This window comes from Lissotriton vulgaris, chromosome 7 (genome assembly GCF_964263255.1).
Source record: "Lissotriton vulgaris chromosome 7, aLisVul1.2, whole genome shotgun sequence".
In the NCBI taxonomy this organism is placed as follows: domain Eukaryota; kingdom Metazoa; phylum Chordata; class Amphibia; order Caudata; family Salamandridae; genus Lissotriton; species Lissotriton vulgaris.
In genome coordinates, this window is record NC_141695.1 from 1,540,252,744 (window position 1) to 1,540,272,273 (window position 19,530).

General features: G+C 47.6%; 1 protein-coding gene across 1 annotated transcript in view; it reads left to right on the top strand.

Moving 5' to 3' along the window:
* Positions 1–19,530, top strand: part of LOC147705960 (protein-glutamine gamma-glutamyltransferase E-like) — a 176,377-nt gene that overhangs the window by 35,912 nt on the left and 120,935 nt on the right. The window contains exon 4 of the mRNA XM_086932424.1: positions 17,866–17,984. Within this exon, the coding sequence (XP_086788550.1) occupies positions 17,866–17,984 (119 nt within the window). The remainder of the gene's footprint in view (positions 1–17,865; positions 17,985–19,530) is intronic.

A 19,530-nucleotide genomic window follows, 5' to 3' on the forward strand; every position in this document is an offset into this window, starting at 1 on the left:
CGTTATGCTTGTTTCGGTCGGGATCCACTTGTAGATCCTGCGGAGCATGTGGAGGGTGTTGTAGCAGGAGAAGGAGACGGCGTTGACCTGTTTAGACATGGAGAGTGAGGAGTTGAGGATGAATCCTAGGTTGTGTGCATGGTCGGTGGGTGCTGGTGCTGTTTCCAGTGTGGTCGGCCACCAGGAGTCGTCCCAGGCTGAGGGGGTGGGTCGGAGGATAAGTACCTATGTCTTGTCCGAGTTTAGCTTCAGGCGGCTGTTCCTCACCCAGTCGGCGACTGCCTTCATTCCCTGGTTTTGGCGGTGTGCGGGTCCTTGGTGAGGGAGAGGATGAGCTGGGTGTCGTCGGCGTAAGAGATGATGTTGAGGTCATGTTGGCGGGCCACTTGTGAGAAGGGGCCATGTAGACGTTGAACAGCGTCAGGCTGAGGGATGAGCCCTGGGGGACGCCGCAGATGATGTTGGTGGCTTCGGATCCGAAGGGCGGGAGGTAGACGCTCTGGGTTCTGCCGGAGAGGAAGGACGTGGTCCAGTCAAGGGCCTTCTCTTGGATTCCGGCTTCTAGGAGGCATGTCTTTAGAGTGCGATGGCAGACCTTGTCGAAGGCGGCTGACAGGTCCAGGAGGATGAGGGCTGATGTTTCGCCGTTGTCTAGTTGGCGCCTGATGTAGTCTGTGGCGGCGATCAGGGCTGTCTCGGTGCTGAGGTTTCATCTGAACCCGGACTGAGACGGTCCAAGATGTTGTTGTCTTCCAGGTGGCTGGCCAGTTGCATGTTGACGATTTTCTTGATGAACTTCGCCGGGAAAGGGAGCAGGGAGATGGGCCGGAAGTTCTTGAGGTCCTTGGGGTCCACCTTCGGCTTCTTGAGGAGGGCGTTGGTTTCGGTGTTTCGAAGGAGATGTTGATGACCTTCCGTAGTTGGGATGCGATGGCTGTGTCTGCTTTGTTGAATACGTGGTGTGGGCACGGGTCTGACAGAGTTCCTGAGTGGATGGAGTTCATGACCTTGCGTGTCTCGTCGTCGTTGACGTTGGACCAGGAGGTCAGGCGGTTGGCGCTGGTGGTGTTCACAGGGGAGGTGGGGTCTAGCGTAGTCGGCGCGATCGTGGTGTTGAAGCTTTCATGGATGTCAGCAATCTTGCGGTGGAAGAAGATGGCTAGTGAGTCGCACAGTTCTTGTGAGGGCGGTATGTCCTTGGCGTTGGCGCTGGGGTTGGAGAGTTCCTTTACGATGCTGAAGAGCTCTTTGCTGTTGTGTGCGTTGTTATCCAGGCGGTCTTTGAAGGAGGATCTCTTGGCTAATCTGATGAGGTGGTGAGGTCTGCGGGTGGCGTCCTTGTGGGCTGTGTGGTTGTCCGGTGTGCATTCGTGGAGCCATATCTTCTCCAGTTTCCAGCATGTGCGTTTGGAGGACCGAAGCTCGTCGGTGAACCAGGTGGCTCTCTTGCTGGCGTGGTGGTTGGAGGGTTTCTTGAGCGGAGCGAGGGTGTTGGTGGAGTCGTCGTGGGGTAGATTGTTCCAGGCTTTAGGAGTCATGTACAAAAAGGCAAGGCTGCCGGCTGTGGGTCTCTGGATGTGAGGGACAGAGGCGAGCAGAAGGCTGGCAGAGCAAATTGGGGGTATTAAAGCTGATGTGACTGTTCAGGAATGCAGTTCCTAAATATTGCAGAGCTTTTTATGTGTGCATGAGTAGGTTGAAGAGGCCAGGTTTGTGGATGGGAAGCCAATAGAGGTCTTTGCTTAAGTGGATTGGTGGGTGCGAGGTGGAAGAGTGAAGGTGAGTCTGGCCACAGCATTTTCTATTGCCTGGAGTCTCTTGGTGACTAGAGCAGAGATTCTCATGTAAAGATTATTTCTGTATTCTAGCTTACTGGTGAGTAGACATTGAATTAAAAAGGAATCCAGGGGGGAGGAGCCTGGCTCGCGAGCAAGATGGCCGCCTGACTCCTCAGCTCCGCTGACCATCTCGCCACTCTCCCGATTTCCGCCTCACCCTGCTCCTGTCTCTTGTACTGCTTGCTTGCAGCGGAATCGGGAGGTGGCGCTGATCACGCCGGTGTGTTCCTCGGGTTGATCCCGGCAGGCGGAGCGCCGAAACGCCCTCACCCTCCTCTCCTGCATCCCGGAGGTGCCCGGGTCTTTGTCCTGTGTTGGCGTCCGACCCCCCGTGCGACGACGGCGGCCATTGCCAGCACTACGGGGTCGACTACACGGAGGAGCAGCTGTCCCACACCCTCCGCCTCCCGCCTCGCCTGCTCCCTGGGCTGTGGACATTCTAGCAGGGAGGCGCAACATTGTACCTCTCGGGCTCGGGAGCGGCTCTACAGCTACATTGTGTCCCCGAGAGTGGAGGCGGGCGCCATCTTCCCGATTGCTCTTCGTCTTCCGCGTTCGTTGATCCTGGACTGCAATAGCGGACGCCACCCTTTGCCCACGCCGCCTCGACACTGGGAAGAATGGATGGGGCTGCCCTACTCTCCCTGGACTCGCTCTGCCAGTCTGAACGTTGGCGGGACGCCCAGTCGCCTGCAGGGAGTAACGGAGTCAGATTGCCGGGGCAGCTCCACATCGAGTTGCCCTGGGTACAGGATCCAGGTGCGTCCTCTCTCCCTGCGAGGCCATTACAGCTCAGTGATGTTTTGGGAGCCCTACACACCTTGAAAGCTGCCATATCTGAGGTAGCCTGTGACTTGGGGGCTCGGTTGGACGCGGTGCTGACGGTACCTTCGTTGCCCTACCAAGGATGCCATCTGAAGCCGGATGCTGCGCCATATTCTGTCTCTGGCCTTTGTGGTGCCTCCGCCCTGATGGCTATCGGTGCCCTGGGGTTGTCGGACCCCCATATGGCTGCGGTGCCGGCGGTAACGCTTTCACGGAAGTCCACCGCTTCTGGATCCACGTTATGCCCGGAGGACCATCACTGCGAAATATACCCCGGGGCTTCTGTGTGGACCATTGCCGTGACCCGTCCCCTTCTCCGAAACCGGCTGCTACTCGCTTGTGTACTGGGCCCTGCGGTGCCTTGGCTGCAAATGGTTGTTCCCCCTAACACTGCGGACCACCTGCATATGCGCTGGATGTATTCTACTGACCGCCTCTTCGTCCTGATGTGGTCCCTCTGCTCCCTCACTGTCTCCGGGCCGCTTGTTGCGCAGTTGGACTGTGTCGCTACTCCGTGTCGACGGGGTCAGGGTTGAGATAGCCCCTTACCTAGTCAGGACTGTTCTAACTGTACTGCTGGGATGCTGATGGACTGCCGGGACTGTGTCACGTTGGTATAGTATTGGTTGTGGGGACGGGGTACGGATGGCCTGAGTAATACATGTCCGGGGCTTTTGGGTATCACTGTGCTGATTTTGCTTATCCAGTTGGGCTCAGCTGTTGCGTTTTACCGTGAGGGGCAGGGATGCGGGTACCCTCTTTCAACTTGGAACTCTCCCTCGTGTGGCTGGGGTGCTGATGGACTGCCGGGGACTTTGCCGGGGACTTTGCAAATTTGAACTGTATTGGCAGTGGGGCTGGGGTAAGGGCGGCCGGAATAATCTGTGCAATTGCTTTCGATATGTTCTTATGGCCCTCCCCCGGTCTTATGTGATTGGCATTTCTTTTTCTTCTTCTCCTTTATGGTGATCTTCTCTTCTCCCTTTTTACTTACTTCTATATTTCGGGTCTTTCTGGGGCGACAGACACACTGCTGGGGGGGGGTAGGCCATAGCCTCTGCATGCGTGTAGGGTGGGGGGTCCTCATTTGTTCACTTTTTGTTTCTATGGGCCTTATTTTTCTCCTCTTGTTTCTCCTTTTCTCTTTGTTTCTCTTTTTCCCTTCTTCTTCTTCCTTGTCTCTTGTCTCTATATTTCGGGCACTCTAATGGGCGACAGACACCCTGCAAGGGGGGGGTTAGGCCGTAGCCTCTGCATGCATGTAGGGTGGGGGGTTATATATGTGTAATTTTTCTTCGTTTCTATGGGCCTTGTTTCTTTCTTCTTTTATCTTTCTTGTCCTTTTTGTCCTTGGGGCTATAGTTTGGCTTAAATCTGGGTGGGTTCGTGTTTGATCTCGGCGTAGTGTTTGCTTACCTCTCCTGTTAGTTACCTCTGCGATGCCGCCATTTTGATTGCGACTTTCTACGCTTCCAGAACCTCGCATGTTGAACGTTGCCTAATACTTCTGTAATGTGATGGACTGGACTATGGCTCTCCTGGACTTAATTCCTGTATATGTGATTTTATAAACTTTAAAATTAACCTCACTCCTCCTGTATATCGGTGGTATAGCATGGTCCAGTGTAACACTATGTGTTTGTTTATTAATGTTGCCTCGCTGCCGATGTACCGTATTGCTTGCAAAAGTGCTCACAGTTTTGTGGCCGGCCGGGTGGTTGTAGGCCCGTATTTGTCTGCTGTTTGTGCACAATAAAGGTTTCCAAAAAGATTCTGCTGAGCCACCTTAAGAGTTGGCAAGGCATTCTCCCTTCCACTGGCAGTCTGTAATGTGCAGGAGTGGTGGGGTGGGCACTCACGCATTCTCTCTTCGACATGCATACACCCATATACTCACACCCATACTTATGCACACTCATTCACTCATTCACAAGTGTGCACTCATACACCCACTATTCATAAACATGCGCGCACCTATTTACAGCACACATGCACATACAGATACATTCATTCACACACACATTCATTCAGTATTCTTTATGGACTTACCTGCTGCCGTGGTGACATCAGGTGGAAGGAGAAGAAGCAGAAGCCTAGGTTGTTCCCTTGAGTCTTTGAGTAAGAAACGGACCGCCTCTTAAACAAAAATGCTAAAATCAGACACATAAATGTATGTATGTATGTATTGCGATTTATATAGCGCACGTATCACCCGAAGGCATCAAGGCGCTTGCTTAGGGAACCCGTCCTGGTATTCCCCTGTGAGATACCCTGGCAGGGTATCCGCAAGGTGAAAGCCAGGCATCCCGCCACGAGGGGCCGTTGTGGAGATTAAACAAGCTATTGCCCAGAGTCGCAGAGTGTGAACCAGTGAATCGAGTAGGCACCGGAGCGAGAATTGTCGAGTCCATGGACATTTTAGGACTCAAGACCCCGCCAAGCCGGGAATTGAACCCTGGTCCCAGGCTGACCTCTGCTTCCAGGTTCAGCAAAGTAAATACATGAAGAAACAAACAGTGGCTTTCAATTAGAAGCTGCAATTCATGGTGCTTCTTAAATATATCCAAAGGACTACTTAATGCCACATCACCAAAATAGAATGGGAACACACATGGTACAATATAGCAATATGGCAATGCGGTTGACATACAACCCATCCAAGCAATAACAAACAATGAAACACATTTAACCCGTTAAGTGATGTGCACGTTCAGCGGACGTTGCGTGCACTACCTTGGTAGTGCTGCGCACGACCACTGAACGTCGCGGCCCCGCCCGCGCAATAGAACGGTGCTCACCAGCGCGGACCGTTCAGCGCAGCGGAGGGGTTAAAAGCCAAAGGCTAAACAGGGAGGCCCTCAGTGTCCCGAAGCTCACTCTCTTTCGGCAGTTTTTATCAATGTATGTAGTACTATTTTGAAAATTGATGACATCTAGTCTCCTAAAAGATCAAGCTGTCTTTAGTCAGAGCTAAAATCATCTGTATTATTGATTATATGCTCAACAAGCATTTGCAATGCAATAGGTCTCGCATTTATGCAAGTTTAAGCTATTGGCATTGTAAATGACAATGCCTTTTAGTTATGTTTTAAAAAGCAAACAACACAAAAAAGGCATTGTCGTTTAGAATGCCAATAGCTCAAACTTGCTAATTGCGAGACCTATTGCATTGCAAATGCTTGTTGACATAAGTAACCCAGATGGGTGTCATGTATCGTAGCGGTTAAAAGCCACTTAAATGCACATATTTTGTTTGCATTTATTTAGCGCTTACTGTCCCTGTCAAAGTGTTGATGCACTTAAGATAGATTGATATCGCTGTGCATTTTTGTGAGTTTGGCAAGTGGACTATTTCCAGGTATAGAAGCACAATGCCTGCCCTCCCGTGCCACCGTGCCTCCGTGCCCCCGCCTCTGGTGTACAACTTTCACCCTGTCACACCTCCAAGCCCGCATATCCAAGAATCTCCGACTCATTCTCCCCTTTACCTGCTACAGTGAAAGGAACGGATCCAAATGTGACTCCAACTTCTCCGATCACCGCAGAGCATCCTCAGGGCAGAGCAGGCCATTGCTCAGTGTCACCAGGTGATTGTCTACAGTCACTCATGAACACCTGTCCCGAGATCCTCCCCACTCCACTGAAACCTCCTAATCTGCTCGGAGTGATCCCCTCACTCTCCTACAAACGCATCGATAATGTCTGAGCACTGTCGGGCACCTGCATGCTCCACAGTCACCACTGAGCTTCCCCAGTCACCTGCTAGCTCCTGACGTCACATGCGAGCGCCTTATGTCACATACGAGCTCCGTCAGTTGCCTTCATGTTATCTCATTCACCTGCAAGCTCCGTTGGTCATCTGAGAGTTCCTTAAGCCTCCCGCAAGCTCCCCTTGTCACACGCTAAATCCCCAGTCACCTGCAGTAGCAGATCACACGTGGATCTCACCTTTGCGCCCCTGTCCCCAGCAAAGTTTTCACTAATCCTGCCATGCCTTAAACATTCAAATCAGGTGTGGGCTTCACTCCCATGCACTCTTGACCCCCACTACACCAAGTAGAGTTATCCTCAGATAACCCTCAAGTCAGTCTGGGCAGCTCTGGTCAATTGCAGGCTCCTCCGCTAGTTGCTTGTTGGCTCTCACAGTCAGTAGCTGGCTTCTTCACTCACTGATTCGCTCCCAGAGGACTTCCTAAACCTCTTGACAGCCCCACAGGTTACCCAGATACATAAAGTAGCGACAAGCGCCCCCCCCAGTCTTCACTAGAACCCACACACTTTCATCAGCTCTGAGCGGGGAGTATCTGCAAATTTCGAGCTTCAAGGAGATTCCAGCAGAACAAACGTCTCCTACCGGGTGGTCCACATCTACAGTACAAAGGAAAACATGAGAAGAGGAGAAGACCTGTCTGCAGATCATGGGGCACGCAGACTGAGGCGGGACGGAGCATTTGCAAAAAAAAGGATGGGAACGGTGATGGATTAAACCCAGATCTGTCGACTGGGTGTGAGTGTTTGATTGGTTCAGATGCTCCGTCCATCACCACCCCCTTTTTTACCGCTTTGTTCACCATAAGTTGGCAGGGTATGCTCAGACGTGAGTCCCTTGCTCACTTTGCCACTGGATTCAAGTAAGCCTGGCTGAAGACGGCTGGAATGCCAGAAACCGGTCCTAGGAATCTTGTTTCCGGTCCAGGGAAGGCATGGCTTGGCAGTTCGGGCTGGACTGTTCACATGAGGCACAGGGTCAGACTGATTTGCATATGGCCATCTCTGAACTGGGGTGCAAAGTTGGCTAAAGAACAGTGATGGATTAAACCTAGATCTGTTGACTGGGTGTGAGTGGTTGATTGGTTCAGATGCTCCGTCCATCACACCCCCTTTTGTACCGCTTTGTTCGCCATAAGTTGTCAGGGTATGCTCAGACATGAGTCTCTTGCTCACTTTGCCACTGGATTCAAGCAAGCCTGGCTGAAGCTGGCTGGAATGCCAGAAACCGGCCCTACGAAGCTTGTTTCCCGTCCAGGGAAGGCATGGCTTGGCAGTTCGGGACGGACTGTTCCCAAGAGGCACAGGGCGAGACTGATTTGCATTTGGCCATGTCTGAACTGGGGTGGCAAAGTGGGCTAAAGAACGGTGATGGATTAAACCCAGATCTGTTGACTGGGTGTGAGTGTTTGATTGGTTCAGATGCTCCGTCCATCACCACCCCCTGTTGTATCTTCGTGTGGGAAGCAAATGCAAGAATTATGAACCACTGGATATTATTGGATAAATGTTTGCTGTTTGCTTGCCAATATCGACTCCATTTGCTCCTACAATGATCAATCAGAATTGTCATTTGATCAATTAGTATATCGGCTTCAACTCTCTTTCTTCGACTTGGCTACATATAGTGTGTCACACTGTAAGCGGTTGCAGCAGCATCACCCCAACAGAATATTTTTTACTTGTTTGGTTACTGACCAACACATCCAGTGCTATGTACTGAACAGTGGTGTGGGACTCATCTTGGCAACTTCAAATTGTACTTTATAATTCTCAATGTTTATTCTGTTAGGAGGGATGCTGCAGCTTATCTCCTCTTGGCGTGGAAGTCTGTGGTGCATCTTAGGATCTGTTCTAAGAGAGAGTAGAGGACTGGGAGCTAACAGAGGGATGTGCAGAGAGGCTAAGTGGACAGGTGCATACATCCTGGACAGGGGCATAAGAAAGGACGCGCAGCCCCTCCATTTGTGAGACCCACAGCCCTTTGGGGGGGGGGGGAGCTGGTTCGATTGTTGTGGATACACTGCAAACGTCTGTATTTCCAGGCTTTACATGGTGGGTGAGGTCCCTCAGTGGCTTGTGAAGCACTTAACTGTGCGGTGAACTAGACTGATAATCTGCAATGTTCATCGTGCAGTCAGCCCCCAGAAGGCTGTATCAGTTCCAGCCAGGGGGTTCATGGAGAGCAGAGAACCCCTTCGCAGGACAGGTCCCATTTTCCCAGGCAGAAGACACAGGGCGGGATAGGTTCGTACAAGAAAGCCTCCCAGCTTGCTTTTTCACTTAAAAAAAATCAGATTTGTTTTTCATTTACTTCTTGCTAATTAGGCAGTTGGATCAGCCCAACATTAAGATGTGCCGAATAGCGTCACAGGATAGGGAAGGGTGGTACCATCCTATTCCTAGACCTAGGCAGTATGGCTTCATTCCTCTCCCCCCCCCCCTTTTTTTACCCCATTAATCCAGTTTCTAAAATTACTCGGTCCACTGTTCACTTGGGTCCATTTAAGGACTGAGCAAAATCTGCTTTAATGTGAAGCAAAACTCGCTGGTCAGTTGAAGTGTTCAGAGCTGTGCAACATATAACAAGAGGAGTCAGTTTTTTTTTCTCTATGCAGCTGTCATTTTCTTGTACCCCGAAGGATCTCTGGAACGTGAACAGGAGCAGGGACTGAGGCCAGTAGACAGTCTGTGTGTATGCTTTCGTGCGCTACCTGCCTTACCCCTGGGCTCAAGGGGTGGCACTGGCGGTATCCATGTTCATAGGTCTTGCAACAAAGGGCCTCGTACGATGGTGGTCGGACATCGTAGTGGGATGGAGGCCGTCCGACAAGTAGTCAGCGGCTCCACTCGCTATATTATGATGTGACTGCTGTGTTGGTGATCAGACTCATGCCTTTTACTATTGTGGCTTGTTCTGCATCCCAGAAAAGGGCCACAGCATAAGCTGCAGTAGTAAAAAGCATGTTTTAAAACAACAATGCACCGTGTGCCAGGCACCATGTGGTACCTGGAACACAGTGCATGTATGTTTGGGGGACACCACATGTGCCCCCCAGGCCACATCGCATTGGCCCAAGGGGGACGAGGGCCCTGCTACGGGGCCACCAAATTCCCTTTCCGACAGCCTTTCCATGGCTGTTGGACTACCATGAAAAGGCTGTGGGAAATGGACATCGTAATCCCTATGGTTGTGACTGGGTAGGCACCGCCGTCATTGTAGGGGTTACTGTCCGACTGCTGCTCGACGGGCACCTTGAGCCTGTCGGAAGTGGTGGACTTTCCCCCTGCCCGCTGCGCTGGAACCACTGGTATCTTAATCCATCGGTTGGGCATTTTCTCTGATGTCGGGCAGATCGCCACCGACGCCCTGTTGGTGGTGGTCTGCCCGACATCCTAATGTGGCCCTTAGTGTCTCGAAGGTGACTGGTTTACATCTATCTAAATTTCTAACTTGTTTTACTTCAATTAAATGACCTGCAAATCAGGTTTATCATACCATCTCCTATAATGATGTATATTTCAAAGTATACTAAAATAAAATGTAAACATACTTTAACGTACAGCTATTGAATCATGCACATCTTAGAACATCTCTAAGGTTAAACGGCTCAAAGTTTTAAGATGTAGACTTTGCATGCATTTTCAAGATTTCAGTGAAACTGCACAACATTTGTTACCACTTGGAAAGCATATGTGCCTGCTGTCACTCTTTCATTAATACCTTTAAGAATGTCTGCCAGATACACTTTACACAGTTGTTAAATAGAAAAGCGGCGATAATGGTCTTGATAATATGCCCTTGTGAATTCCCACCAAAGCCCATGTTCTGGTGTAAACATGGGCTTCTATTGGAATACTCTACGGCATATTATCAAGCCCATTATTGCCGCTTTAGCGGCAGTTTCCTGCCGCTAAAGCGGCGATAATCTTAACTCAGTTCTTGATAATATGCCCCTCAGTTGTTTTATGTGTGAGTTAAACTTGCACTGCTGCCACTTTCCATAGTCTCTGAGAGCTAAACTTGCTCTGGTGTCGCCTTTGCTATAGCACCCCGTTGCCAGGGCTGAAGTATTTCTATGCCCACACACAACTCTGATCGAAGCACTCAGACAGAGATTCATAATCTGAAGATTAAGTGACTCAAAATGCTTCCGCAATGGTGAAGCAAAGGAACGATAAAGGACAGTAAGGGAAACAGAGTGAGGAACAACAGAGAGGAGGCAAAGACTGAATGTGAGAGCAAAATAAGGAGAATTAAAATAAAGTGAAAGATCAAAGAGAAAGGAGAAAGGAGAAAGAAAGGGTGAAAATAAAGAAGGGTCAAACATGACAAGGAAACTAATAGAAGAGAACTACTAGGGGAAAGAAATTGAAACAAAGTGGTAACAGGAACCAAAAATGAGATGGCATAGTCAATAACAGCAAAATGAGGACCAAGAAGAGATGTGAAGGGTAATACAGGAAAGGCGACAGAACAAGTGGAGAGGGAACAACATGGGGCAGAAATAGAGCAAAGAAAGGAGGGGGAAGAAAAAGAAAATGAGCTAATTCAGGATTTGCTGATGTGAAAAATATTGTGTCTAAACACTTTGAAAGTCCATTGACTACTATGAGTTTCCTTCAGCCTCATCTGTAAAATCTAGGAATTATTAGTTTATTTGTAAAATACAACATTTGCTCTCATTTCTCTCCCCACTTGATAGAGGGGGAACCACACCAGCCACCTATCAGGAGTCTAGATTGTTCACCCATTGCAATAGAGGATGCATTTATGTCCCAATTGATTCAAAATCACATTGGATCACTCCAAGCATTAGCATATTGTGAGAAATTGGGTTGTTGGTTGAGGGGAGAGAAACCCTAATCAGAAGTAACTAAATTAACCTGCGCTCAACCCTGTGGTAGGTTGGCACAAAAACAGTCAGACTTAACTTAGAGGCATTGTGTAAAGTATTTATGCAGCACATAAACAATGAAGTGAAAAACGCAACACAAGAAAAACTCCACAAACGTTGCAATTGTAAAGATTTCGGTAAAATAGTGTTTGAAAACACAAAGCACCCACTGAGGTTATCTGGATGTGCCTGACTGGGATAAAGTCACAAGTTCAGTGCACGGGCTGGATACAGGGCCCAGGCTAGGCCCGCTGAGAATTGTACCTTATGTCCATGATGCTGGACATTGCGTCATGCAAGTTCAAGTTCAAGTTCCAAAATTTGTATAACGCACTACTCACCCAGAGGGTCTCAAGGCGCTTGAGGGAGGGAGGAGTATTTATTTATCGAATATCCAAGTTTGTAGTTGCTTTCTGAAGGAGAGGTGGTTTTGTGTAAGGCGGAGGTGGGTGGGGAGAGAATTCCAGGTTTTGGCCGCTAAGTAGGAGAAGGATCTTCCTCCCATGGTGGATCTGTGGATGCGCTGAACTGCGGCGAGGGCTTGATTGGACGATCGTAGTAGTCGAGAGGGGGTGTAGAAGCAAAGACGCGTGTTGAGGCATTCGGGTCCTAGGTCGTAGAGGGCTTTGTGTGCGTGGGTGAGGAGACGGAACGTTATTCTCTTGTTGATAGGGAGCCAATGGAGTTCTTTCAGGTGACCGGAGATGTGGGCTTGCCGAGGGATGTCCAAAATGAGTCTGGCTGAGGCATTTTGGATGCGTTTGAGTTTTTTCTGTAGTTTGGCTGTGGTTCCGGCGTAGAGGGTGTTTCTGTAATCCAGTTGGCTTGTGACCAGTGCGTGGGTGACCGTCTTTCTTGTTTCGGTGGGGATCCAACTGAAGGTTTTTTTGAGCATTCGTAGGATGTTGAAGCAAGAAGATGCGACGGCGTTGACTTGTCTGGTCATCGAGAGGGAGGAGTCCAGGATGAAGCCCAGGTTACGTGCATGGTCCGTAGGTATGGGTGTGGTTCCGAGGGCCGGAGGCCACTATGAGTCGTCCCAGGCAGAGGAGGATGGCCCTAGGATGAGGACCTCTGTTTTGTCCGAGTTTAGTTTTAAACGGCTGTTCTTCAACCACTCGGCTACTTCTTTCATTCCTTCGTGTAAGTTGGTTTTGGCGGTGTTTGGGTCTTTGGTGAGGGAGAGGATCAGCTGGGTGTCGTCTGCGTAGGAGATGATGTTGAGGTTGTGTTGGCGTGCAATAGACAAAGTCCAAGTGCAGGGTTCAAGATGGTTGTAGCCGTTACTGCACCTGAGGCTCTGATTAGGAGGCCAGACAACTAGCCCTTGGAGGCACTCTAGTGGTTCTGGATTCAAGTTGCAGGTCCAGCCCTTCTAACACAGGCAGCAGAACAGTAGAGAAGACCTTCTTCCGAAACTTCCAGAGATACAGAAGTGATATTAATAGTTGGCCAGAGGGTCCCCTTTTTTATACCTGATGCCTTCTTTGAAGTAGAAGGTTCTAGAAGTCCCCCTTTCAGAAGTGCATTGGAATTTCCTGTCTCCTCACCCTGGCTCCAGCCTGGCTACAGGCGCAATAGACTAGTGTGAAATCTTGTGTAAGTGAGCAGGGCACCACCTATTGACTTGCAAGTGGGGGGGGCAGCTGAGCACTCCCATCTTGCATGAGATGGCACATCCAGGCACACCTAATCCCTCTCTTGTGTGGCTATGTGGGAGGAATGTGCAAAGGCCAACTGCCACTCACACCTAGTCATGTGACAGAGGAACAGGCTTCAGGCACCAAATAGGGCAGGAAAATGCCAACTTTCTAAAAATTGTATTTTAAAAAATTGTGACTTAAAATCTGACTTTACCATGTTATGGCCATTGCTTCTAGAGATGAGCATGGATGTCGATTTGGTGGCTTTTTTGCATTGGTCAAACTCAAATCTGGAAGCCTCCGTTAGATTAATGAAAATGGCTCTCTTTCAGCTTCCTGGGTTGTCAAGCGGGTGGTAAGACAGGGATGCATTTTAGCCCTTGTTTTGTTTACCCTATACATTAATAAACCTGGGGAAGTTTTGTCAGCTGCATGTAAAGACATCCCCAAAGAAGTCTCCAAACTTGACCCAGCTCTGCTGTATGCAGATGATGCACAATGTTACTTGCCAGATCGACTGTGGGGTTGCAAAGTCTTGTTAACACTTTTATAGATTTTATGGTTTCTCTTGGTGGAGTGGTGTGGCTCACTGGTTAGAGGCGGCAGACCTGGAAGCAGAGAACGGCCCGGGACCAGGGTTCAATTCCCGACGCGGCAGGGTCGTGGACCAGGGTCAGCGGACTCGATAATTCTCGCCTAGGTGCCTTCTCTAACCAGGGATCACACTCGGCAACTCTGGGCATTAGCTTGCCTCATCTCTACAACGGCCCCCCACATTCGCCAGGGATGCCTGGTTTCACCTTGGAGATACCCAGTAGGGACCATTTCACAGGGATAGCCACGACGGGTTCCCCAGCGGTCTGCAGAGCCACGACGCCTCAGGGCAGCAGTGCGTTTTACAAGACACATACACACATACACACCTTTCAATTAATTTTTCTACGTCACATTTAATGACGACTGGAAGAGCAAAGTTTTCCAAAAGTAGGCTTCTGTGTAGGGGAGGTGAACTGACTGAAGTTTCTACAATCCCATGCTTAGGCTTCTTGTTTGATGAAAGGGGGTCTTGGGTGACTCTGAGGGCACTAAAAAACACACTCGCCAGAGCAGCTGTAGCCACCTTGGACTTTGCCAGGAGATTGGGGGCCTAATCACTACCAGCTCTATTGAAATTTATACCCATGACCATATAGGGTAATGATGCTTGGGGCTACAAAGACATTAGTGAATTGCAGTTTATTGAGAATAAACATCTTTGCAGACTCCTAGCAGTACCCCCTTGTATCCCACCCTTTATGGTACATGAGCAACTTGGGCAGGGTTATATTACTGATACTATTGCTATGGCCCCAGTAATACGTTGGTTGACAATATAGTCTAACCCTACTCTTACGCTGAACCATCTTATTCTAGAGGACTGTATAAAACTTGATCAGGTCCTTGATATTACATGGCTTGGTTATGTCCTACAGCAGTTGAAGATCCTAGCCCACCCAGAGTTGTTCACGAATCATAGGCCAATGCGCCCCAGTGAGTTGAGAGACATAAAATCACTGTTTTTAGAAAGAAGGATGGTAGAAAGAAAAAGCAGTGAACTCACCAACCCAAAGTAAGGCAATATGTAATAGTGAGCCCAGGAACTCTAGGGCATCCTTACTGGACATATATTAAGAGCCAATATCATCTCTCTCTTTTAACCAGGTTTAGGTTTAATCTTATTCACTGGGGTCCATCTGTTCCTAGGGGCTTTTCCAAGATTGGCCCCTTAATGCCCTTTCCTTGTGATCCTTTTTCAAATCAAGACCTTTTAGACTTTATTTTTTTCTGTGATTTTTAGCTTAACTTACAGAAAAAATATTTGATTCCATTGTTAAAGCGATGTAACTTTGCACAAGGGAAGTCAGCTCTGATATATTTGGAAATGCTACCTGTCCCTCTGATTTGCTATGGATTTTCCAGTTTCTTATCAGGTGCATTCAGACAAAGGAAACAACTGCTCACAGCTTAAGTAGGTTAGGTTTTAGATCTGTTCCCCCAAATCATCTATTTGTTTTTTAACACTGAGTGGTTTTAGTAGTTTTATTATATTTTACCAGTGGTTTTTACATATATGTACTGCACTATTTTGCACTTTACAGGGCTGTTTAAATCTTGAGTCTCAGCGTCTTCCAAGCCATATACCTTCCATCTGTCTGAAACAGTTATATAAATTATCATTTTGTCCTTTTTAATATATTGTATTGATCATTTTTGGTACTGTGTGTTTTATCTGCTTTCATGGGCTAAGTTAGCCGATTAAAGTTTCTTTGACTTGACTTTCCTACCTGTTCCTTATTAAGCGTTAGCACTTGCTAAATGTAATAAGGTAACCCAATATTATCCTATGGGAAAGGTAGGACTCACAGGAGTGAAAAAACAACATTAGGAGTTTCCTCCCAGCAGGACATGTAAAACTTAAAAGTATATGTCCAACTTTTTATTTGCACTGCACACTTCCCTAGGGGCTGTTTAGGGACTACCTTAGGGATGCCTTGTATGTATTAAAAAGAGTTTTAGGCTTGACAAACAGGCTATTTTGCCAAGTTGGATTGGCAGTAATAACCTGTTGCAGGCTGCAATGGCAGGCCAAGACATGTTTCACAGGGCTACATAAGTGGGTGGCACAATAAGTGCTGCAGGCCTACGAGTAGCATTTAATTTACAGGCCATGGGTATATGGTATATAACTTTACTAGGGACTCATAGGTAAATTAAATATGTTAATCAGGTGTAGGCCAATGTTATCATTTTTTTAGGGAGTAAACACAAGCTCATTAGCACTGGCTAGCAGCGGTTAAGGTCACAGAGTCCTAATGCCAACAAAAAACAATGTTGCCAAGTTTACATAGTTTGTTGAAGGTGCAGCTGGAGGTGAACCCAGCTATCCAGCACTGTGTAGCTACTAGGCCATATCTTGTCCAAAACTGACAGTGTTTGTTTAGTAGTTGTGCATGAATCACACTTCACCCCATGTATTTTATAAAAAGCACATCATATGTTGGGAGAACGGCATATTGGGAAGGGGGAAATACAATTTGTAATCGTGGGGTGCAGATGGAGGTGATAACCATTTCACTTCTGAGCAAATGAATGTAAGTTCCTACTGCACATGCCTTACACATTATCCTGCTAAATACCCTTTTCATAAGAACTCTGCTAATGTGCATTTCTGTGATAATGGGAACAAACAATTGTCAACACATCAAGTCCCATTTTGTGAATTAAGGATAATGAAACAGGTTTTTGATGTGCTCACCTATCATTCTGACTACAGTGCATGTGGATCACATAGGTTTATTAGTATACTCTTTTAGGCAGTTGTATCATAAACTTCCTGTTGAAGCTATGTGATGTGTGGCAGGAAGAAAAAAGGTAGACACTTGTGCAGAACCAGTGTCAGCATGAGGGTATAGGCAGCCCCCACCAAATATTGTGGGGGGCTTCAGACTTTGTTAATGCACTGCACCTTCCAGGTCAAACTCGGAAAGAACCCCATAGCTGGTGAAGTCCCACAAGAACAGTGGCAGATGATAGTGCTGCAAGGCAAATGCTAAATTTACCCGGCATCTGTGGCAGTGGGTAACCTGGTCCTTGGATATCCTCCTTCCTGGACTGCCTTCTGGCCTGAAGATACAGTCACTGTTCCTTTGGGAGCGCCAGGAGCCGGTCAGCGTCATTTTATCCTTACAGCCCAAGGTGTGCTGCTAGAGAGAAGGCAGCAGCACTGTGCACCACCTCCTGTGGAAGGACATGCCACTCAATGGCTTACCTGAGACTCAACTGAACTCCAGGTGTACTGGGGTGGGGGTAGGTACTGCACAGATGGCAACCAGACCTGCCTGCAGTCAACTGCATGGAGCAACTTGAGTATCAACAGTTGGTATGTTTAGATGTTTACATTATAATATCAAGATGAATGAGACAGGGTGGCCACTTCAGTAGCTGTAAGGAGCAGCCAGCTGCTGTATATCATTGTCGTTTTTTAATCTGTTAGGGCTTCAGGCAATTATGAGGAGGCCTTATTCTCCTTTTCCTCTAGAGGGTCTCCACTCCCTATTCAGAGTTAGACAGGTAAACAGGCAAATGCCATCAATCATTATAAGTGACACTTCAAATACTCAATCACTTTTCTGCTGTTTGATCCAAGATGTAAATTACACTTACAGTCAGAATTGGCTGACTGGGTTTAGCACAACGTCACTCTCTATGTTTATTGTGTTTTATGTTTTTCCTTAATTACATGGGATTCAGCAGACAGCCAAAGCTGTCTATAAGCAATACAATAAAATTCACAAGATTAAGCAAAGCAAAAACAAGGAAGTTAGAAACCAAATTGAGAAAGTAAAATACAGGTGTGAAAAAAAGGTTATCCCAGCATACGATACAAACAGATGAATGAGAACCAGTAATAGGAGTGAGAGAGATACTAGAAAGAGAACACAGATGTGATTAGGAGTAAGGAGACACATAGGGCCCGATTTGTATATTGGCGGTATGTATACTCCATCGCAATGGTGATGCAGTATATATACCACCAAAATGAAGGCCCGCCCACCCAATTTGAATACAAGTGGACCTTCGGTTTGACGACTGCAGAGACTACCCTGTCTTTGCCGTGGATAAACTTCGTCTACAGCCAGGGGGAATAAAGGCCATCGGAAAAATGGCTACATGTCCGCCGCCTAATTTAGATGGACGGACATGTAGTCGTTTTTTACTGTTGCTCACCGCCGCCTGCTTGGCAGTCATTTATAAATTAGGGGGTGGCCTCTCCACCAAGGGAGTGGGGTTATTTGCTCTGTCCCCATTTATTTGAGAAGCTGGTGTAACCACCTCTGTGCCATTTGATTTCAGATGATGAGGTCTACATGCCTAATGAGTATGAGCGGAATGAATATGTACTCAACGACCATGGAATCCTGTATTTGGGGAACATTAAGTACATTGACCAGCAAGGATGGAATTATGGTCAGGTAATGAATGTATTTACTAATTCAACAATGTATTTATTCAGGTGTTTTGTAGAGTGCTCCCATGGTTCCCCGGGGCCCTGAAGAGAAAAGGATGTCTTAACACACGATGAACATGTGGAAGTTGTTGCTGAGTGCTGGAATGTTAAATATGTGGTGGCTGCTGCTACCTCAACAGAGCGCAATGGTGGTGACATTCTGTTTGCAAGAGAATGATCTCTGTACCTTGGTTATGCTACCTAGGCAAGCAAGAGCATTAGGATTGGTGCAGTGGACACTCTGAAATGAGATTGGTCTCAATATGTGATTTATTTGCATGAAATGACTTTGCGGTGGGTTCACCCGGGTGCTTTGAAGACCCAAAGGGGTGCTTCACTGTAAAAGATGGGCACCATTCATGGTCAAACTCTTACATGCATTATTTTCAAATGTGACCTCTATCACCCACTACAATTTGATGCAGTTGAAGAATACTGATATGCAAATCCGAAGCACATAGGGTGATATGTCTGTTTACTTAGAGGTTTGTTTTTTACACTGAGATGTGCTAGGCCACGTGGATTTGGTAGTGCTAAGAGTGGATGATTTACTCAGTGAGCGAGTACTATTTCATTGCATGGATGCCTTTTATAAAGGACCACAATTTGGCACTCCTTTATTCTACAACACATGCACCACTGCCAAAAATCTTTGTGCGTCTCCATAGACTAAAATATAGGCTGTACTGAACTTATTTTGAAAATAGCTGGCAGAACATACAGAAGTACTAAAGATTGAACAATCCCATTGGTCAGAGCAGGATCTCAACATCCTTAGAGTCAGAAGGTATCTCGCCCTCTCCAGTGTCTATTTGCAACTACAACTATCACTAGCCTTTTGTGTTTAAAATTCTCAATCACAATTGTCTCTGTACTCCCACAGCTCTCGAGTGCTGTGTAGTCTAGTGTATTCAGACCTCTTCTCTTAAATGTAACATTACACTTCTACCTCACTACTTTCTCTCTTAAAGCATAATCTTCATTTTTGCCACTCACTTTGCTCTTCCCCAGTATCTAGTTGCATCAAGCATAGCAACAGAAAACCAGTACCCTCCAAGATCTTGAAACTAGTTGTGTCATCACCGCTAGGATTACAATTTTTGGATCTAGCGCCACTTGTGGCTAAACACAGTCATTATCTCTCTGTGGATTCCCTTGCAATAGTCTGTGATTATTGGACAACCTCATAATATTTGTAAAAGGTGCATCTTTCCTTAGCACAGCATGGACAACTAAGGGAGGTAGCCCTACAAATATGCCACAATCTGCTGGGATGATAGTATACTGTGTGCAAGTATTTGAACTGAATGAGTCTTAATTGTGAGGAGATGATTATGGTAGAAGGGGACATCCTTGCCTCTATCCAAGCCTTGTCATTAATTGGATCCACATCTCTCTGCTATCACTCTCTGTCGCCAGGGTCCGTATTATGCAATGCAGCACATTTTCCCTGTTAGCGCCGAGCGCATCTTTCAAAAGGTGCGCTAGGTGCTAACAAGGAGAGTGTGACG